Below are 22,080 nucleotides of genomic sequence, written 5' to 3' on the forward strand. Positions count from 1 at the left end.
CCAGAGCTGTGAGTCTCACAGATATCCCAAGCTCCATCCTTCCCCATGGGCCAAATTGCCTGCTCAGCCAGGAGAGGAACATCTGAGCCACCTCCTCCATCTCCTCCTCCTCCCACCGGAGGGAATGCCAGCCTCTTAAATCACCCTCAGGATGCCAGCCTGAAGGTGCTGCTGAGCCGGGGTTAATGATTGGCAGGCGGGAGAGCGAGAGAGAAGCACCCACCCACCCATGCCTGCCCACAGCCCAGAGAGCCTTTCCTGCTCCTGGGCAGAAAAAGCCAGATGTGGCCTGGGTCCAGCAGTGTCCGGCGTCTGTTCAGCTTGGGACGAAGACCATTAAGTGGGTCCGGCTCTTCCCCAGGACCAGGGTGCTGCCCCAGATGCTGCCCGACAAGGTTTGCTCCCATTCTTTCTTCCCCTGCCGGTTGGGATCCCAAACCAGAGATCTGGTGTGCCAAGGAAGCTCTCTCTCTCTCTCTCTTTCTCCTGCTTCTTTCTTCTCTGCACTGACATATGGCAAGCTGCTTTTAAGTCACCAGGCCGTCCCCATCCCTTTGCTCTGTGGGGCAACTGAGTGCTTGTGAAATGTGACCCCCGCCCAGCGCATTCTCTCTTGCACACATATGTATCCATGCACATGCTCACCCCTTCTTGGGCCACCCCCACTCTACCCCGCCTGCTCTCGGGGGCTGATATTTTGACTCTGCCTCAACCATCTGGGAATGTCGTTAGAGGCTGGGGTTCAACAGACGTGCCCAAAATCTTCAGCTGGGCCCGGGAGCAGTTTTAACATCCTTCTGGATAAAATGGGCACTTGGCTGGAGAAAGTCAAGTGGAGGGATTGAGGGAATGTGATTTGATGTAGAGAGATCCGGATATGGATTTGAAGTGGGGGGGAAAGTGTGTTTTCCTCCTTTTAGCTGATGCGTTGATGTGCCACGATGGAGCCTTCTTGGGGGGTTGCTTTTGTTGAGGTTGAAGGGGGGGGGGGCGTCTCTTCTCCGAGCTTTGTCTCTGTCCCACTCAACACGCTTACGTACATTGGTTTAAAGCGGCTAAGCAAAGGATTGAGCCTCAAGGTGGAGTTTGAGGCTGTTGAGGCAGTGATTTTCCTCCCACAGGGGAGAGAGTGCGTGGGTGCACGGGCCTCCTTTCTCCAACTTTCTCCCTTCCTTCTTTCCTTCCTCCCTGCCAGAGTCCTGTGTGCAAGCAGCTGGCCACTCCTCTGCAAGCTCCAAGAAATAACAAAATGTTCTTTTCAAATACAGGGGTTCAAGCAAGGTGGGGAGAGGGAAAGTGGCCACAGCAAAGGCCGAAAATGGAAAGCCGAAGTGGGCAGGGGAAGGACTGGGCCCTTTTCTTCCCAAGGGCTGTTTTCCTTTCAGGGAAAGAAGAGCAGGCAGGCAGGGAGGGAAGAGGGGTGCAGAGCTTGGGGGGCGGTCTTCACATTGGAGGATGAAGCAGCACCGGAAGACTATGCTGGAGGCACCTACGCCTTGCGCCCCTTTGCATGGAAGTAATAATTCCAGCTGCCCAATATTTGCAACTGGGCTTCAATCTTTCTATTCAGGGCTGATGAGAGCAGAGTTAGTGAGCCCCCCTCCCCCTCTGGCCGCTCAAAATCAACTGGACCTCTCCCTGCTCTGCTGATCTTTGGACCATCTGCATTTTTGGCAAGTGGGGGGGAACGTTTCCCTCCTCCAGAAGGCCCTCGGTCCTGCAAAAAGCAGCCTGGCCCTTGGATGGAGAAGGCAGGATGAGGTCAAAGCGGCCTTCTAAGGAAGGAGGTGGCTGGCTGCCTGGGAACCAGGCTGGCTCTTCCTGCCAAAGACGGGGAGCCTTCCAGCTACCACAATGTGCACCTAATTGGAGCAAAGAGCAAAGGAAGGACAGTGAAGCCTCAGCCTGGTTGGGCTCCTTCTCCCTGGAGACTCTGCCAAAGCCTCAGAGGCGGTTCCAGCCGAGGGCCTGGAGCCTGGGAACAGAAAGGTGACCTCCTGGGGGGAACGTGCCCTGAGAGAAGCCCAAAGCCTCCAGGCCCTCCCTGACTCCCCACTCAAAGGAAGAACCTAGAAGATCAGGCTTCCCACCGCAGCTCTCTGGGGTGGCTCACAGGTAGCCAGAAAGCCCTGCCGGCAGGAAAGGAAAGGAAGGCTCTCTTGTCCAGCAGCCAAGACTCACACGGTTCTTTTGGAGGCCGCTCCCTCTCGCCCCAAAGTCTCCCTGGCAGGTTTAAGAGGTGCTTTTGGCAGCTGCCAGAAGCCCCCACCTCTCCAGGCATAAAGGTGTGGGCTCACCTGTGCCATTCTCTGCAGCCAGGAGTGTCCTGGGCTCTCAAAGGCTGAAGGGGCCTTTGTTTCCCTGCCACCTCAACCTCTCCTGGAAGGCTGACCCTCCAAGTATGCTTTCAGCTCTGGGGAGGCCCTCAGAAACACACCTGCGCATAGGGAGCCAAGCAGGCCTCCCACTCCCAATCCTTTCCCAGGATCGAAAGGGACTCCGAGTCCCCAAAGCCAATTCGCTCCTTAAAGTGGTCGTGCCACCAAATTTTCTTTGAATAAGAAATGCACTTTCTTTTTTTTGACATTGTGCAAAAGGAGGAAGGACTAACCAAGGCCAGGGCTATAGAATGTAGTAGTAGTAGTAGTAATAATAATAATAATAATAATAATAATAATAATAATAATAATAATAATAATAATAATAGTAATAGTAATAGTAATAGTAATAATACCGCCTCTGCAATGAGAAAGATGAGACAGTCGACCACCTGATCAGTGGGTGCAGCAAAATTTCACAAACTGACTACCTACAACGCCATGACCGTGTTGCTAAGATCATTCACTGGAAATTGTGCCAGAAGTTTGGATTTGAGTACAGCAAAAACCACTGGGAACATCAGGTTGAGAAAGTTTTAGAGAATGAGAAACTCAAGATCTTGTGGGACTTTAGGATTCAGACTGACAGGCACTTGGTCCACAACACACCTGACATAACCATAGTTGAAAAGAAAAAAGTATGGTTCATTGACATTGCAATACCTGGTGATGCACGGATTGAAGATAAGCAGCAAGAAAAAATCACAAAGTACCGGGACTTGCAAGTTGAAGTTGAGCGACTGTGGAAAAAGAAATCGCGTGTTGTCCCGATTGTAATTGGAGCCCTCGGAGCAATACCCAAAGGGCTATCCCGCTACTTAGAAATTCTAAATTTGCCGGACTTGAACATTTTGACTCTACAAAAAACCACCTTACTCGGAACAGCTTACATCCTCCGACGATACCTTAACAGTTCCTAGGTCCTTGGTTAGGACTCGAGCTGCTGAGCTATTAACCAGCCTCAAAGGCTGTGAATCTCACTAAAGATTAACCAATAATAATAATAATAATGTGATCTGCTGAATTTGGGAGGGGTTTTCTCCTAGTAAGGAGACCTTAGGGAGGCTGACTAAGCTACCTCAACCCTCGGAGGAAATGAGGAGGGCTCAGAAGAGGAAGGGGCATCTGAGGGCCACAGGCTGAGCCCCTCCCTTTGCACCACAGGCAGCCACAGTCCCATTTGTAAGGGGGCAGAGAATGCCGTGCATTTGCAGGCTGGCCAAGCCTCCGGAGACGGCCCCCATCGCAGCCCAGATTTGCACAGAAGGAGTGATGCCAGCCTCTTTGGGCCACGTTAGGAGGACCCCACCAATGCACTTTTACCTTGCTCCCACCACCCCCAACCCCATTGATTTTTTTAAAAAGGAGACCCAAAATAAACCTCCTGCAAACTTTCTTGTATGCAACATCTCCCCAATAAACTCAAGTTGCTATTTTGTATTTAAAACTGAAGTACATTCTGACAGTGTTAGTTACTGTTTGCTCTTTGAGAACCTCGGGGCTCTCTTTTGTATTTTGGAAATATTTTTAGGTCAGGATGAAGAGAAGACACTTTTTTTTTTCTTTCCAGTCTGCAAATCTGCCCAAGATGGATTACAAGGCAGAACCAGGAAGAGGTTCTCTGCAGTTGGCAGAAGGATCACCTGCTTTAACTGAGTTAAAACCACCCAGTTAAAATTTTTATAGGCATAAAAATTCCGCAAGCATTTGAACCCTGCACACACCCACATCCGTCACAGGCAGGGTATTCGAAACAGGGGGAGGGGGAGAAGATTTTAAAAAGGAGGCTTTCTTAACAGCAGCCTCTCTGGACTTTGGAAATGCTCTGCGATGTCTGTGACAATTTACAGAGGAGGTCGGGGGTTACAACATCTGTGGGGAAGGCAAGTAGTGCTTCCTATGGATGGCTGGTGGTGGTGGTGGTGGTGGTGGGAACCTTCCCAGAGACCCTCACCCACGCATCTTCCCTGGGCCGACTTTGGGGGCAGCAGCGGGATCCTCTGGATATGGGAAGGGCTTTTCCTTCCAAAGCTTAATTAACCATTCAGAAGTTGCTTAGCAAAATTCAGGTCCCTAGAGCCTTGGAAAAGTTTATCATTCATAAAGTAGCCCAATTGTTGGTTTAGTCTGGTTGGGGGACAGTAGCCCCCTCTCAGCCCAATGCTCAGTATTCAAAATAAGTCAATCCGTCGCCTGCCTCCTTTCCCCATCACTCTCCTTTCCTTTCCTGAACCTTTTCAAGCCATTCAGCTCTCCAAGGACCCGGGTGGCTTTATGGCAAAAGATTTCAGCTCCAAAATTGAGGGGGTCAGAAATCTGAAGTCATGGGGGTTTTTTCCCCCCCCCAGCTGTTGACTTTTTCAGTTTTGAGGGACAAGGCAAGGGGGAAGGATGGGCTCTTGATTAGTATTAGGAAACCAAACTGATTGATCGCAGCTCAATCAAGGTCTAGATGCAGGCGAATCATTTTAAGGCGAGACCATCCGGACATGAAGCAGCCTGCTTGCTCCCTTCCTTCGCAAGACCCTCCTCTCCCTCCCCCCCCCTTCGTGAGGGATAATCGCAAGGAGCACCCCTCTCTGCTGCCTTGTCAAAACAGCATTTCTGAGCCAGAAGAAAGCGGCTCCACCTTCCAACTCTCTATTCCCGATCTCAAGATTTACCAATAGGAATTGCATTCGCCAGTTTTCTGCAAGAAAAAAAACATGGAAACGTGGCAGGCGGCCTCGGGACGGAGTGAAAGAGCGCAGGAGAAGAAGAAAACGCTCCAAACCGATTTCCTCTGAGGGCTCTTTGACTCCTAGGCTGCCCAACTTCTGCTTTTGACCATTTCCCTCTTCCCCAGCTTCTCTGGGAAGCGCTCCGAACGATGCACCCAGAAGAGGAGACTCACCCCGGGACAACAAAACAGGGCTTGATTTTGACAGAAAAAGCTGGAAGGGTTTCCTTTTGTGCAAATCTGCCCAGTTCAGCAGAATCAAACCCTGCCTGTTATTTTCCCCCTCTCTTTTTGCAACCCAGAGAGGTCAACTTCGCCATACGGTGCGTACGTGCTCTAAAATTATTTTACTTTGGAAGTTGACGCTTGCCTGCCCTGCCCTCTGGTTTAGCAGCCATTTCGGCTTTCTCCTTCTCCGGTTATCCGCCTGCTTTTGTGTTTTGGTTTTAAACGTGTTTTAAGTAATGGCTACGCCTTGTTTCTTGTCGTATCCCCTGCTTTCCTATCTTTGTCCACCCAGCTTGCTTTACAAAAGCGGAGTCTGTTCTCTTTGTCCCCCTCTGGATTCTTTAAGTAAAGGTTGTGCTGCTTCATGGACTACGCAGGAGTGATGGGAGTATTAGGAGGCCTGTGATGGAGAAAGATGGCAAGTTTGGCTGATGCAGCGGATGAGGCAGACTTTCTGTTTTTAACAGCAGGGAATGGAGTTCAGAGCACTATAAGAGAGTCTTAAAAGTTTGGAGATAGTTCCAGTTGCATTTGGGAGGTTGTTTTTTTAAAAATATTAACTTATAAAAATGTGCAAATGTTTTCATAATTAGGGTAGGAAGAAGTGGAGGTTTTTGTATTTTAAAAATGGACATACTGGGGGAAGAAAGACAAAGAACTTTGCAGGTTTCCCTCTTAAAACCTGGGTTTAGATCTCAGGATATATTTGCCTCATTGGTAAATGTGAGCTGTTATTGTTTCCCCCCAACCTGCCCTCCCGACAGGCCCTGCTTAAGAGCGAGGGCTTGGGGGTTTCCCCGTGGGAATAGCTTCAAATGGCCTGAGGCAGGAAATTTTGCTCTTGAGAGGAAACTTGACTAATAAAACGGCACACTAGGAAAACTTTATTTTTTTAAGCGAGGAAATGGAACTTGCAGATACTTCTTGGTTTGATTTCTAACCGGCCTCCCTTTCAGGAGATCAACTTCACCTCCTGGCCCTCCTAGTTGTTGTTCTCCAGCCCACTGCCCTGCCGATTGGGGTGGGGGGCTGGCCCAAGGGCTGGGGGACGTTCAGGACTGGCGGCTAAGACAGACAGAAGGGCTAATGAGACCAATTCAGCCAAGGAGCTTCCACACTCTTTTAAGTGGGGTCCTAAAGCAAAGCCCTTGGGGTGGGGGTGGCCCAGCCAGCCAGCCAGCCTCCTTTCCTCTTTGCCCTCAAAAGAAACACCTCTGGAGCAGAGGTGGGTTTCAGCAGGTTCTGACCAGTTCTGGAGAACCGGTAGCGGAAATTTTGAGTAGTTCTGAGAACTGGTACTAAAAATTCTGACTGGCCCAGCCTCATCTATTCTCTGCCTCCCGAGTCCCAGCTGATCCGGAGGAAATGGGGATTTTGCAGTACCCTTCCCCTGCCACAGCCACCATGCCACGCCCACCAAGCCACACCCACAGAAGTGGTAGTAAAAAAATTTGAAACCCACCACTGCTCTGGAGCGATCCTGCTGTCGCCTGGGTCCAATAAGGCCAAGTAAATGGGGCCAAGACTTGCTGGCCAGTCAATTGATGGCAAGGGTCTTTTGATGATCAGGCTCAAAGGCCAGAGATCTGGACATCCAGGAGTGTTTTTATGGCCCTGAATGGTGTTGTGGGCAGAGCTGGCTCTGAAGGCCCCCTTGCTTCCCCTCCACCCCCCACCGCTCCTGCCCCCAGGCCTAGCCTTGCAGGGAGTCTGGAAAGGACCATGGTTCCCAGCCAGTATCTCTTCTGGGGAACCCCCATTCATCCTATTCCCACAGCAGCTTGCTGTGGGAATACCTTTGCCCTCTGCTATCTTTGCTGTTGCTCTCGGGGTCTTGGGCACAGCTCCCTGCCTCCCCCCTTTAAGCCATGAGCAGAGAGCCTCTGAACCCCTCAAGGAAGGTGTCTGTAGGGAGTCTGGAGGTAAAGGGAAACAGGCCCATTCTTGCCCATTTGATCGGAAGGAAAGATTGGCCACAATGAGATAGGTTTGATTTATTTGGGGGAGACTGGATGATTAGACGAAGATGGACTTCCCCAAAACATGAAGGTTGCTAAGACAGCCCTCTCCTCAGACAAGTCACATCCTGCCAGGAAATAACCTGTCAGGAAATAAGCCGGACTATAAATTATTAGTGCTAGTGAAATACTAGTGAGTGATGCACACAAAGAAAACTCACCAACCTTGTCCACAAAACTCCTTGGCGATGCCACTTCTCAAAATCTATTCAAACAAACAAAAAAAAAGCATTGAAAACATTAAAAGATGGAGGGCAAGAGAGGCTTTGCAACATTACTGATAACAAAATGATTTAAATGGAAGGGACCTTGGAGGCCCTTCAAATCCAACCGACTCGGACGAGGTGCGTTCGTGTAAAAGCAGGGCCACCTTTAGTCAAGATGTTTAAAAGGCAGCCAAAAATAACATTGGAGTTTCTGTTTGGTTTCGTGAACAGGGGGACCCAGCCTGGCTTCTCAGTCCCTCGGCATTCAGGTGCTCTTCCTTGGAAGGAGGAAACACGGGGGGTATTTGAGCAGGTTAAGTGGCCATTAGAGGCACAGGAGCAGCCAGGCTGAGGAGAGGAGCTGGGAGGAGGCCCTTTGGAAGGAGGATCCGGGAGCCTCCACCTGTGCTGGGGCCCTCCAAAACAGAAGCCTGAGCTGAGCCAGAGCCTGCTTAACAAGCTCGGCCCTTCCAGGATCCCCCTTGTGTTGCCAGCCTTTGATCCAGAGCTGTGAAGCGAGATATGGCCCAAATCCAACCCTCCCTTCTCAGCCCTCTGCCCAGAATCGACCCCATCGCTCTCCAGGAGAGGCACAAGGGGCAAGGGAGAAGGTGCCCAAGCTGGGCCCCAGGCGAGGGAGGGAGCATGGCTGGCCTCGTGTGATGGCCGAACCTCCCATTCACTAACCAGGCTGGTTGGCACAACACCCGGGCTCAGCCCTGGGCAGGAATGGATGCCCAAAGGTGGAGGAAGGAGACCACTGAGCAAGGGATAACATTAAGGCGTGTCCCAAGATGGCGGCGGTCGGCTGAGCTCCGCGGAGGAGATGGAGAGGTCGCTGGTGTCAGGGGTCTTCGGGAGCCGCTTTAACTATCTCCGGCTCCAGTCCCAATGAGGGGAATGCCCGCCCTGCCTGCTGAGGGCTTTTTCGCCCTCCGGAATATCAGGGCAGGGCGGGACGCGCTGTTTGAAGCCGCCGCGGGTGATGGGGCGGCGGCCTGTTAAAAACAGCTGTTTCCAGCTTGTCAGCGCCGGGAGGAGTAGAAGTTGGAGCGTTCGGCGGCGGTCGGCGTTGCTATGCGGCGGCGGCGGCTTGGAGGTGCCCTTCATCCCCTCGCCCCTCACGGATCTCTGGGACGCTCTCCTGACGTTTTTCGGGGGACCTGGAGGCGCCATGGGGAGCCCAGGGTGCCGGTTGCGAGCCGGCCGCGGCAGTGGTGGCGGCGGTGGCGGAAGGCAATGGCAGCCACGGATCATCCGGCTGAGGAAAGAACTTGCAGCAGGTGGATGGGGGAATACGGACAGCCTTGCCTTGCCCTCAGGATTACCATCTGCTCTTTTTTGAGCCTTGACCCCTGTTATCCGGGGTTTGTTTGTCATCAGAGCTGAGACTGGGGATTTGGGGGAGTCTTGGGACGGGAGAGGCGGGAGGCTGACCAGGGCTCTATCGGTCGCCTCGGGTGGCTTCTCCTCCCCCCCTTCTTCCCCCAGGTATGTGTGGGTGTTGGCCTTTGATGGCCACCCACCCTTGGACTTGGACTGGGTTTTTTTGTCTGCTATCCCTACTTTCGCCCCAGGGAAGAACTTGTGCCTGTGGGATTATCATCACTGTCTTTAATAACTTTACAAATTGCTGGCTTCTTGTGCGACCCCGAACTGGAGGAGAACTGGGCAAAATGGTGTGCAGGTGCTGAGGGGGCTGTTTGTCATCCGCCAGATGAAAGGATGGACTATTGTGACTTTATTGTCGGTGTCATCTGCCCCAGTCACTGTAAGAGGGTGACTGGGATAATTATCCTCCAGACGTGGGGGGATGGCACTGGCCCCTTTCACTGTCATGAGAGGGCAGTGAACCAGCTCCTGATATGAAGATCTACTTTGACCCAGTATTATTGGACAATCTGATGAAGCCCTGACCGGTTGACTCTCCATCTCTGTTTTGTGCGATGTTTACAGCTGCTGACCTGCTTGCGCTGCGAGACTCCCCCCTCTCACAGGTTTGGCCCTCCTCACTATCGAGGGCCTACCTTGATGACGGATTTTGGAATCCCGAGAGGTGGCATGCGGCGAGGAGGGGGTTGTGGGGTTTTTTGGGGAAATTTTTAGATAAGGTTTTAAAGGTTTCTGGGAGGGGGGTGGGTTCGGTGGGTTTGGGGGAGAACCTGTCGGGGAGGAGGCCAGAGCCGGCTGAAGAGCACGGCACTAGAGATGCGGGAACCGGGGTCAAGGAGGGGGTTAGAGCTTGTGTTATGGATGGTCATTACATCAGTACTGTGGGTGGGAGGGGCAGATATGGCGGGAGCAGGGGGCCACATCAGGTTGTGGGAGTGCACGCCCGCTGGCTCCAAGCGGTGGCGCGCTCCGGCCTCCAATGCTCCCCTCATTCCCCAGGTTGCACAGACCCTCAGGCCCTGGGCCTTCGGCTGATGCTGTGCAACGCCCGGTCCGTGGTAAATAAAGCCCCCCTCATTTGTGATCTTGTTCAGGAGGGGGGAGCGGACCTGGCGGGTATTACGGAGACCTGGTTGGGCCAGGAGGGGGGGTCCCCTCGTTGAGATGTGCCCACCCAGTTTCCGTGCATTCCATCAGCCGAGGACACAGGGGAGGGGCGGGGGGGTGGCGGTTGTCATTAGAGAAGGTCTTGGTCCGAGGGAGGTCACTGTTCCTCAGACGGCTGGTTGTGAGTCCCTCCTTGTGAAGTGGGGTCATGGGGTGCAGATGGGTGTGCTGGTTACGTACTTGGCTCCCTGCCACGTGACGGCAGCCCTGCCCGAGCTGCTCAACGTTATAGCCGCGGTGGCGGTTGACACCCCCAGGCTTATGGTCATGGGGGATTTTAACCTGCCATCCGTCAGTGAGGCATCTGAGGTGGCTCGGGAGTTCATGGCTTCCATGACGGCCATGGACCTGACCCAGTTAGTTCATGGCCCTACTCACACGGGGGGAAACACGCTAGACCTGGTTTTTGTCTCTGGTCAGTGGTTGAGTGATCTTGAGATAGGGGATATAGTGATCAAGCCCTTGTCATGGTCAGATCACTCCCTCCTTCGCTTTGACCTTCGAACCGCTGCACCCCGCCGCAGGGAGGCGGAACCATTGAGGTGGTACCGCCCCAGGTGCCTGATGGATCCTGATAGGTTCCAGACGGAGCTTGGGCCATTTCCTGAGGCTCTAGCACACGGCTTGACTGAGGAGCTGGTGGCCGCCTGGGATAGGGCGGCCGCTGGAGCTTTGGATCGGGTCGTGCCTTTGCGGCCTCTGACCTGGCGTCGATCTCGCCTGGCTCCTTGGTTCACCGAGGAGCTGAGGGAGACGAAGCACCAGAAAAGACGCCTGGAGAGTGGTTGGAGGGCCAGCCATTCTGAATCTGACCGAACACTGGTAAGGTCTCATATTAAGACCTACCTGGTGGCGATAAAAGTGGCGAAGTATAACTATTTTGCCACTCTTATTGCATCATCAGATAATCGCCCGGCCGCCCTGTTTAGGGTGACCCGCTCCCTGCTCCACCAGGAAGCACGGGAGGACCCCTTGGAGGGTAGAGCCGAGGATTTTGTACAGTATCTGTATGACAAAATCGCTCAGATTCGGGAACATCTGGACTCTGACTGGGTAGATTCAGCGGGGAGGACAGAGGCAGGTCTTGTGAGTATTATCTGGGAAGAGTTTGATTCTGTGACGCCCGAAGACGTGGACAGGATACTGGGCAGACTGACCGCAGCCACATGTTTACTGGATCCGTGTCCCTCCTGGTTGGTGCTGGCCTCTCGGGAGGTTACACGAGGCTGGCTCCAGGGGATTATAAATGCTTCCTTGAGTGAGGGTGTCTTCCCTGCCGCCTTGAAAGAGGCGGTGGTGAGGCCTCTCCTCAAGAAACCTTCCCTGGACCCGGCAGTGTTGGCAAATTATCGTCCAGTCTCCAACCTTCGCTTCGTTGCAAAGGTTGTTGAGAGTGTGGTAGCGCGACAGCTCCCCAGTACCTGGATGAATCGTCGTATCTGGATCCGTTCCAGTCGGGCTTCAGGCCTGGGTACAGCACGGAAACGGCATTGGTCGCGTTGGTTGATGATCTCTGGAGGGTTCGGGACAGGGGCTGTTCCTCTGTCCTGGTCCTATTAGACCTCTCAGCGGCTTTTGATACCATCGACCATGGTATCATGCTGCACTGGCTAGAGGAGTTAGGGGTGGGGGGCACCGTCCTACGTTGGTTCTCCTCCTTTATCTCTGACCGGTCGCAGTCTGTGTTGACAGGGGGGCAGAGGTCGACCCCGAGGCCCCTTGTATGTGGGGTGCCACAAGGGTCGGTCCTCTCGCCCCTTCTGTTCAACATTTATGTGAAGCCGCTGGGTGAGATCATCCGTGGTTTCGGGGTGAAGTACCACCAGTACGCTGATGATACTCAGCTGTACATCTCCACCCCGGACCACCCCAATGATGCCCTTGAAGTGATGTCCTGGTGCCTGGAGGCCGTGCGGATCTGGATGGGGAGAAACAGACTCAGGCTCAACCTGGTCCAGAATGCGGCCGCGCGGGTGGTTATGGGAGCGACGTGGCGCTCCCATGTGACCCCCCTCCTGAGTGAGCTGCACTGGCTCCCGGTGGTCTTCCGGGTGCGCTTCAAGGTTTTGGTTACCACCTTTAGAGCGCTCCATGGCATCGGACCGGGGTATCTACGAGACCGCCTTCTGCTACCAATAGCCTCTCACCGACCAGTACGCTCCCATAGAGAGGGGCTCCTCAGGGTGCCGTCGGCCAAACAGTGTCGACTGGCGGCCCCCAGGGGGAGAGCCTTCTCTGTGGGGGCACCTACCATCTGGAACGAGCTCCCCCCAGAGATACGGAAGATCCCGGACCTGCGCACGTTTCGCCGTGCTCTCAAAACTTTTCTATTTCAGCAAGCTGGCCTGGCCTAACTCCCATCTTTTAAATTTTTTAAATTTTTTAATTTGTGATTTTATAATTGGGTGTTTTAATCTGTGTTTCGGCCGAAATATTTAATAATTTTAAGGGATTTTTAAAATATTTGTATTATCTGTATTTTATCTTGGCTGTTCACCGCCCTGAGTCCTTCGGGAGTAGGGCGGTATAGAAATTTGATTAATAAATAAATAAATAAATAAATAATAAGAGGATGTGGCTGAAGGATCCGGACTCCCCACTTGGAGGGCCCTGAAGAGGTGGAGGGCTGGAGTGCCCAAGGGGGACCAAAATGCCAGTTCTCCTTGAGAGAAAAGAGAGATGGAGGCATTCAACAAGGGGCATCTGCTGAAGCTCGGCTGCCAGGAATGTGGCCCACCCTCGCCCAATGCTGTGCATTGCCAGGCAGGTGCAGTTAAGGCTGCTTCTGCCCATCTAGACGGTGGAACGTGCACCCCCTTTGTAAGGTCAACTGGCAAGCCAAGGAAGGGAGGGAGGAAAGGAGGGAGGGTCTGGCTATGAAGCTTTTGGCCAAGGAAGCCCAAAAGGCAGCCACAGCATCAACCTCTCAGAACACTTTCGCATGGCAGTTTAGAATTGAGTGGTTCTTCCATGGTCTATGACCGTTGAAGAGTCTGTGAGCATCCTTGGTACTTCTCAGCAGGTAACACACGTTTTCCCAGGCTTGGGTTCAGGGTCGCCACAGATAACCCCCCCCCCAAGCTTGTTGTAGACTTTGGGGGTAAAAACAGGGAGTTTCCCCCACTTCCAGAAGGCCCTGCGAGCTTCTAAAGAGGCAAGGGCAGAGCGGGAAGGGGATTCCCTTCCCCCATCAAACAGCCACAAAACAGCCTCTGGCCTGGCTGGGATCTCTGTGTTTTTCTCAAAGAGCAGCTGCCTCCCTCCCTCCCCGGGGAAGCCAAATGTGTCCGGCCTCCCAGCTCCTCTTCTTAAAGTCAGCCGAGACTCCGGGCTGCTCTTTACCTTCAGGACACAGAGATACTTGTGGTAGCTTGCCCCAGAGCGACTAATGCTGTTTTTGCATAGGATCCCCTGAGCAAAGGTAAAGGCCGCCTTGACGGTCCCCGCTGGTCAGGGACGTGCCAAAAATGGCAGCGGGGGTCGTGTCTTTAGACCCCAAAGGTGGCTCCTGAGGCGGATCCTGGAAGAGGAGGCCCTGGGGCAGGTTCTCCCTTGGAAAGAGGAGGTGCAGAGGAAAAGGAGGGTGTGGAGGGGAAAAAAAAGTTTCCAAAAGCTTTCTGAAGGTGGAGCAGGGCAGAGCCCTTAAATGCAGCTGGAGGGAACAGTAAGCACACCAAAGCTTGCCTTGTATCTTGATGGGAGCAGAGCGGAGCTCCCGGAGGCCGAAGTCAAGGTATTGCCCAGATCTTCTTCGGATCTGCCACATTCTCCCCCAAGATAGGGGAAGGCTGATCTGTGGAACTGCAGCTCCCATCCTCCCCAGCCAGCGCGGCTTGGGATGGGTCGGAGAGCCGGATGTTGAGGAAGGCTGCTCTCAGGCTCTCGAGGGTAGGTGCCAGTCCTCGAGTGGGCAGAGCCTTTTCCTTTGTAGGGAAGTGAATCCACCGGGCAAATTTTTTGCCTTCGCTGGAGATGGCAAGGAAGGAAGGCTGGGCTGCTATCCCTCTCCCTTTCCTCTCAGATCAGCGTCCGGGCTTCGGTCTGGGAATACAATCCGCTTCCGACTAACCCCCGACTCTTTCTTCCCATCAAGGATGACACTGTCTCAAGGGAAGGCAATTCTCTTATGGATATTCTTGTTCGCCCTTTTATCGCTGGCCATTTTCACCTACCTGGACAGGTAAGAAAGTCAGGACACCATGAAATGCCAACTGAGTTTACCGTTCTTGCAAGGAAGGTGCTCCGCCAACTTCTTTTGCAACAATTCCGGCAAAGGCCAACCCAGCCCGGCTGTGCCTTATTTCCATCCCCCTTTTAAGGCAGACTCATCCGGGAAGATCCCGTTCCCCGTATTTTGAGCACAACAAGGAAGAGAATCAAGAATTCCCATAATTGTTAGCAAATAAATATGGGGCAATCAAGCACCTTGAACAGCTAGCACTTCACTAATGTGAGACAATGAACCCTACAGATGAAGAAGCTGGGAGGGATCAGGAGAAACTCATGCCGGGCATCGAACGTGGCAGAGACCAGGCACAGGGCGGTTTTTGTGGAGAGAAGCACAAGGTGGAAGTGCAGCCCCAACGTCTTGACTCAGAAACTCAGCATGTTGCACATCAGCACAGCCTTCTGGGGTGATCAAACCTGTGTTTGGCACGCAGCATTTCAACAGCCGAGATCTGCTCCTGAGGAAGGCTTACATAAGGCTGCACACACCCGCCTGGTTTCAATGTGAAATCTCACACACTCCCGGGAACACTTGATGGTGCAATCTATTCCCTCTGATGTGTGTCCATATTGGAATGGAGGGACAATGAGAAGTTCTCCTCTGCCAAATTTAAAGGTGGTTGGATTGATTGCCGCTTTCCGGTTATCCAACTCCTTAAACCAAAGACCGCCCCCAGGAAAAAAAAGAGTAGGAGAGAAGGTTAGAAAGGGGGGAAGAAGGGAGGAGTGGGGAAAAGGAAGGGGAAGGAGGGGAGGAAAGAAGAAAGTAGAAAAGGATAGAAGAAAGGAGGGAAGGGAAAGAGAGAAGGAGAAGGAGGATTGTTGTAAAATAAGGGAGAAGAAATGGTAGAAGAGCAACCCCGAATATATTTCAATTTTTTTCAGGATGGAGAATGAATTAATATGAAAGTGGAGAGTATATGTATGATCAACAATGGATAAGAGACTGTACAATATGTTTATGAGAAATAAAATAATTTTTTTTTCAAAGACCGCCCCCAGATCAGCTGCAGGGGTTGCAGACATAACGGGCCCGTCCAGCAAGGAGATGGTCGGAGGAAGGGAAGGGGAACGGGTGTGTGTGTGTGTGTGGCTGTGGAAACAGAGGGGTTGCATAGCAACCTCAGAGCTGCTTTCTCTCCAGAGGAGCCGTTTGTCTCCTCATGCTTGTCCAGAGATCATCCAGATGTCTTGGACGAGAGTTCCCGGGCAGTTCTCAGCCAAGCACCACGTCAGGTTGGAGTTCTGGAGGCTCCAGGCCATCCGCGCATTTGTAGGGCATCGCTGAAGGTTTCCAGAGCGAGAGCTTCCCAGCCCCACTTGGGCATGGAGACGGTTGGGTTGTGAAGTTTCTGAAAGATGCCCTAATTAATTAATTCATGAGCCTCGAGCCAAGTTTCAAAAGAAATCCAGTCATCTATTAGGAGCACCGTTCCTGGTGCTGGCCTGGAAAGCGTTGCAAGTGGCCACGGGTGCTTCTGCAGAGGGCACGTCTTCTGCCCACGAACAGGCGCTGTGCCAGCCAAGTAGGGAAAAGTCATTGTTGGCTGGTGTTTACCTGGTATTTACAAGCAGATGACCTTGAGACAGTCAGAAGGCCTGTTTGTTCTCCTTTCAACAGGGACGAGAAAGGAACCCGGATGGACAGCACCGGCTCCCAGTAAGTCCCCTGCTGCCGTTGCTCTTGCTGGCTCCGGTCTCTTTGTGATGCTGCCTGTCGCCCAAAAGGAGTCACGCCTCTCCTGACGATGCTTGCCAGGCAGATCTTACCGCCCCAGGCTTTAAGGATCCAGGTGCTACCGATTCAGCCTCACGTGGCCTTTCTTGCAACTGCCCTCTGGTGCCAATGGGCATTCAGCTCATCTCCCCTTTCCTTGTTGCGAAGGGGCAGCGGGGTCTCAATTGGGCTGCTGCATTTTGCCCTGGCACCCTGGACACCGTGTCTCATTGGATGCTCACAGAGCGCTTTCAAAACAGCTGCTGATCTTTTTTTGCTGCTGCTGCTGCTGCGTAACCCTCCTCCCGCTGGCATGTGGGCTGTGGCTCCTTCCACCAGGCATTGCCACAGCGAGTAACTGGCAGCCCCAATTCTCCTTTCCTGGGCATCCTCCTTACTTAAAGAGTGAAAATGGAGGTGGCAGACGGCCAGCTGCCTCTTATTTGCCTCTGGTATACCCACTGACCCCTCTTCCACTCCCAGAGGGACTGGGAACTTTTGCACGCAGCTGACAATCACTGTGCAGTTTTGCACAACAGGAAAGAAACCCACTGAGACACCTTTCTCAATGGAGGGCTTTCAAGCTTGCAAAACGGGTGCTGTGGGGAGCGGCAGCTGCCGGGACTGATGAATGACTGATGCAATAGCATAAGATAGATGCCGGCGAGACTCCCTGCCCCCCCCCCGGTGATGCCAGGAAGCCCCCTGTTCTTAGGGGAGGAGCTTGTGTAGAGGGTACACCTTCACTTCTTCCTGCAGCGTGACAGCAGAGTGCTGCTCCCCCCTCTCTCTGCTGAGCAGCAGCCTGGGGGTGTGGGTGGAATCAGTCCCTTGTCCTGCCAAACCCCCAGGCTTGCTGAAGTCCACTCTCCCCCCCCCCCCAGCAAAAGGGCCTAACTCTTGCCCAGCGGAGGAGTCAAACAGACCCCCAGGTAGCCATGCCGGATTCCAGCCTCCCCTGTAGCCACATTGCAACGTGCCCAAATAGTTTCCTTGGCACCAAATTATTTCCTTGGCGTGATGAAGAATAAGAAATCTAGACGTAAGGGATTTGAGCCAAAAGAGAGTGTAAAAGCATTCCTTTGACTGGAAAGAAAGTCAACAGACCAGAAAGGAAAACAATGAATTCAAGAAGAGAGGTGCCTTTGTTTTTTTGTTTTTTTAAAGAAAGAAACTTGGCTGCCTGATTGACAGCCGATGGTGATAGGATCAGTTTGTATCTTTTTCATTCCGTTTTTCTAGAAAGGTGACACACCCAGCGGGTCCGTGTGACAGCCAACCTTCGCCACAAGATGGGTATGTGATTGCAGAGGTTCTCAATCATCCGCGTCACGGTTGTCCCAAAGGTGCTTTTCCAAAAGACAGTTGGAGAACTGAAGAAGCTTCTTGGATGAGAAGCGAAACATTTTCAAGGAAAGGGAGTGGGGGGGGAAACAAGAAAGTCCAGTTGCCTTTTGGAAAAGCACCACTGCCAAACCGCGTTCCGATTCCCTTCTCCTTTATTACAGAGATGAGCATTCAACCAAAGAACCAAGAGAGATACCGCTGAGCAGCTGGTTTCACCCAAGGTAAGAAGTCTATTTGGACTTGAAAGGGAGACGGGGCGGCCTTCACTGGGCTTCCCCTTTTCCTGTCACAGTCAAACGTTTCTAAGAGACAGGGGCTTTTTAACCCACCGTGAGAAACTTCTTGGAGGAGACTTTCAGAGGCTTAGAATCTCCCAAGGAGCGAAGGTGCAGCTGCGGAGCATCTCCCCAGCCAGCACAAGACCCAAGTGGAGCTTCTCGCACCTGCAAAACCAGAGCAGGGGAGGAGACATTTTGCCCGTCTCCTGGGCAAAACCCCGCCAGGTTCCTTCCACCTGAAGTGTCAGGTACCAGGGTGGCGGCTCAGCTGGAAGAGACAACCAGCGCTTGGCTGAAAGGCCGATTCGGCTTGGAAGCCGCTCCGCTCAGCCTCACCTGGAAGCCCAGCTGGCTGAAAATAGCCTGCTCAAATTAAATGCAGGGAAAGGAAGCTGGGGAAAGGCTCCTGCTTTGTTTTGCTTTAAATTAAATCCCGAGGAGGAGTAGGTTTCCCAAACATCTGGCTCCAATCAGCATGCTGCAAGGCCAAACGTTTCCCGCTTCCGGCCACTCCCTGGTAAACATTTTAACATGAGGTTGGAGAGCTGCAGCCAAGGCCCCCCTTCTTTCAGCCTGGGATTTCTCACCAGAGGCTCCCTGGCCTCATATCTCCAGTAGGGAAAAACGGGGGATCCCTGCTGGCCCAGCTGCCCCCCCCCCACTCTCTGGACGGCTGCTTTGTGGTGGGTGGAGGGGCTGAGTGAGAGTCAGCTCATCCCAAGATGACCAGGGAGTGACCCTTATCAGTGTTCTTTCTGCCCCGGGCAGCGCACGGACAGAGGTGCCCACCCTGAGCCCGTGGTCAGCCCCTATCGTGTGGGATGGGACGTTTGAAAGCGCCACCCTCAACCATCACTACAAGCGGCAGAAGGTCACCGTTGGACTGACCGTTTTCGCCATTGGGAAGTAAGTGTCCTCGTCCAGCCTGATCCGGCCGGTTTTGCTGAGGAAGGTCTTTTGCTGAGAATGAGACGTCCGGAGAGGCCCGTCCAAGGACTCCGGTCGTTCTGGTGGGGCTCAGATGGCCCGAGGGCAGGGTTGTGGTGGCTAGAACCTGCAGCAACTGGAGAGGCCCCCTCATCCCTGCCGCGTTTGCTTTCCCCATCCAGGTACCTGGACAAATTCCTGAAGGGCTTCTTGATTTCCGCAAACACCTTCTTCATGACGGGCCACAAGGTCATCTTCTACATCATGATCGATGACCTCTCCAAAGTGCCCGAGGTCAAGCTGGGCCCCCAGCGGACGCTGAAGCTCTTCCGGGTCAAGCAGGAGGACCGCTGGCAAGACGTCAGCATGATGCGGATGAAGACCATCGGGGACCTGATCGAAGAGTACATCCGCTTCGAGGTGGACTTTCTCTTCTGCATGGACGTCGACCAGATCTTCCAAAGCCACTATGGGGTGGAGACCCTTGACACGTCCGTGGCCCAGCTCCACGCCTGGTTCTACAACGCAGACAGGAGCGCCTTCACCTATGAGAGGCGCCCCGAGTCGGCCGCGCACATCTCGTATGAAGAGGGGGACTACTACTACCATGGAGCGGTCTTTGGGGGCGCCCCGCTGCAGGTGCTGAACCTCACCCGGCAGTGCTACCAAGGCATTCTGCGGGACAAGGAGCAGAAGGTGGAGGCCATCTGGCACGACGAGAGCCACCTCAACAAGTACTTCCTGCTCAACAAACCCGCCAAGTTGCTCTCCCCCGAGTACTGCTGGGACTACAAGATCGGCTCCCAGTCCCAAATCCATAACGTAAAGTTGTCCTGGATGCCTAAAGAATACCAAGAGGTCAGAAACAACTTTTGACCGGCCCCAACCCCTTGCACAGACCAGAGCTGGCCTGCAGCCAAGGACACGTGAAGAGCACGGCTGAGCCTCACTCCTTCACCCCCTGCAGAAGAGGGTGGAGCCGGGGACCCAGGTGGCAACAGTGAGGAAGCGTCCAGCTGTCTTCTGCCACCTTCTACGGCCCCTCCTGCTCACTTCGTTTCTCTCAACATCGGGCAGCAGACTGTTCCGGGCAGTCTCTGTGAGCCCCTCCCTATTTTTCTGCATCATCCATGACAACTTGTGGTGTGAGGTCGTGTGGCTCAGCTCCCCTTCTTTTGAGAGACTCTTGGCTCAAAGACAGAATCGGAACTGGGCTTCCTCAACATTTAAACCTTTATGCCTTTCAACCCCAGAACAAGTGAATGTAGACCAAACAGCTGGGGCATTCCCCATCCTTTCTTTTAGATTTTGTACAGTTTCTCACTTTTCGGTGCTTGGAACTTTTCTCTGCTCCTCCCTCAAGTGGCCCTTCTCCCGTTGCAAGACTCTTCTCAGGCACGCAGAGACCTCCCTGGTGATCCCAAGATAGGGCGGCAGGGCAGGGCAGGGCAGGATTTCACTCCCACACGGGAGGGGAAGTTGGGGATGGAAAGCAAGAGTTCAGTGAGGACGCACCCCCACACACAGACATCAAGAATCCAGGAAGTGGCAAATCTTTACACAGCAGGCAGGGTCTGCAGAGGAAGCCCCCAGACCAGCGGCCTCCAACCTTGGCAACTTTAAGACTTGTGGACTTCAACTCCCAGAGTTCCTCAGCCAGCTTTGCTGGTTGAAGTCCCCAAGTCTTAAAGTTGCCAAGGTTGGAGACCCCAGACCCTCTTTTCAGGTCCTTCGGCTATCAGATCTCCTGGGGGAACCTCCTCAAACGGGCTTCAGGGAGCCACGCTGAGCCAATGGGTCAGGATCTCCCTTCCTCCTCCTCCCCAAAGCTTCGTTTTCCAAAATGGGGATTATTTTTTCCTCCCCTGGGGATTCAAATATGCACATCGAAGCACAACAGGTGCTTATTTGTCTCTCTCCTCCATCCCAATAACAACCAAAGTTGGCAGCCTGGACCAAATTGAACAAAAGCTGCTGCTTTTATTCCCGTGCCGGTACAGAGGACAGGACGGAGGGGCGCTTTGTCCCTCTTGCACCTGCCAAGGTGCTTGATTCACCTTTGTTTGTTGAAACACCTGCCTGCCGCCTCACTTTCTGAGCTCATTTGCACAAGCCATGTTCTGCTGTGTGTGTACTTGACGGTGCATTCCCCTGGATTGATGGGATCTAAAATTAGACGCCGGTCCTCCTTCCATTCTTTCCCTTTTGTAGTTTAAAGTCCGGCTCCTTCTCGTCCTTGTGGGCACAAAGGTTTGGGACCGGCCTGCACAGGGACGCTGCTTGAGGCCTTGTTTGAGCTAAAGAGGGAACTCAAACCCTGGGCCTGCCCCACCGACCTCTACATGCACCCTGATGGAGCCTCCTTGAGTATTCAGGGATCCGGTTTCAAAACCTTCTGTATCTCGAAGGTCCCGTCAAGAAAGTGGCCGGCACAAGGGCCCTCCGCCTTGTTTTACCACACACAAATACACCTGCCATCCACCGGGAGATTTATGAACTGGCCTTGTGCAGGTGATAGGCCTAGAAAGCTGGCTTCCCTAACTACCTTTAGAAATCGTTACCTTTGCCAATTTATTGCCTTGTAAATGACAAAACAATAAATTCAAATCTTATTTTGGCAAGTCTTTTGAAGTGGGGAGGATGGTGGCTGGAATTTCACAGGTCTCACCCTCAGAGGAGGTGGAAAACGCCGAAGCGGTTTTGAATTTCAACGAGGGGAGGAGGTGAGCCAAGGGTGAAGTCCAGCAGGTTCTGGAGAACTGGTAGCGAAAATTTTGAGCAGTTCAGAGAACCGGCAAATATCACCTCTGGCTGGCCCCAGAGTGGGGTGGGAATGGGGATTTTGCAGTATCCTTCCCCCAGGAGTGGGGAGGGAATGGGGATTTTGCAGTAACCTTTCCCCTGCCACGCCCACCAAGCCACACCCACTGAACTGGTAGCAAAAAAATTTGAATTTCACCCCTGAAGTGAGCCAAAGCTGGCTTCACTCAGTCTCAGGGAGGACTCTCAGGCACCGGTGCGGGGAGGCTCACATGCAGGAAGGAAAGCAGTTCCTGGCAGAAATGCTTCTGTGTCACCATTTTGCAAACTTCCTGAGCTCTGAAAGAGGGTCCTGCAACTGACCAGATGCGGATCCATTAATCCAGGGGGTAACTCTGGGCCTGAGAGGTGGGCTCCGGGACCACCTCCGCTTTTCCTTTTTGCTCAAGGGCCAGACGTCATCCAGACTTGACTCCGTCCCCTCGAAGGAGCATCCGGTGCAAGCCTTCAGCAGGAGCCAGTTGCAAAACAGTCTCCAACCTTGGCAAGAGGTGAAAGACTTGTGGACTTCAACCCCCAGAATTCCTCAGCCAGCAAAGCTGTCCACAAGTCTTAAAGTTGCCAAGGTTGGAGACCCCTGCTCTAGAATCCAATCCAAGCAAGCCCTTTCTATGGCTTGGATTAAAATACCAGCTGGAGAGCGGAGGTTAGGAAGA

General features: G+C 53.1%; 1 protein-coding gene across 5 annotated transcripts; it reads left to right on the plus strand.

Moving 5' to 3' along the window:
• The first annotated feature begins 225 nt into the window (after nt 1-225).
• GLT6D1 (glycosyltransferase 6 domain containing 1) lies at nt 226-21,216 on the plus strand. 5 transcript variants are annotated; one of them, XM_034436204.3, is made up of 7 exons: nt 226-395; nt 14,202-14,288; nt 15,957-15,995; nt 17,295-17,348; nt 17,561-17,620; nt 18,446-18,583; nt 18,787-21,216. In XM_034436204.3, exons 1-7 carry the CDS (start codon nt 283-285, stop codon nt 19,478-19,480), a joined length of 1,185 nt encoding a protein of 394 aa, XP_034292095.2. In that variant the 5' UTR covers nt 226-282; the 3' UTR covers nt 19,481-21,216. The 5 variants fall into 5 exon arrangements, with proteins under 5 accessions (XP_034292095.2, XP_034292092.2, XP_087735775.1 ...); XM_034436201.3 differs by lacking the exon at nt 226-395 and adding an exon at nt 4,844-5,420; XM_034436205.3 differs by lacking the exon at nt 226-395 and adding an exon at nt 9,314-9,546.
• The last annotated feature ends 864 nt before the right edge of the window (nt 21,217-22,080 follow it).

This window comes from Pantherophis guttatus, chromosome 16, assembly GCF_059756535.1.
Source record: "Pantherophis guttatus breed Tessera chromosome 16, ASM5975653v1, whole genome shotgun sequence".
In the NCBI taxonomy this organism is placed as follows: domain Eukaryota; kingdom Metazoa; phylum Chordata; class Lepidosauria; order Squamata; family Colubridae; genus Pantherophis; species Pantherophis guttatus.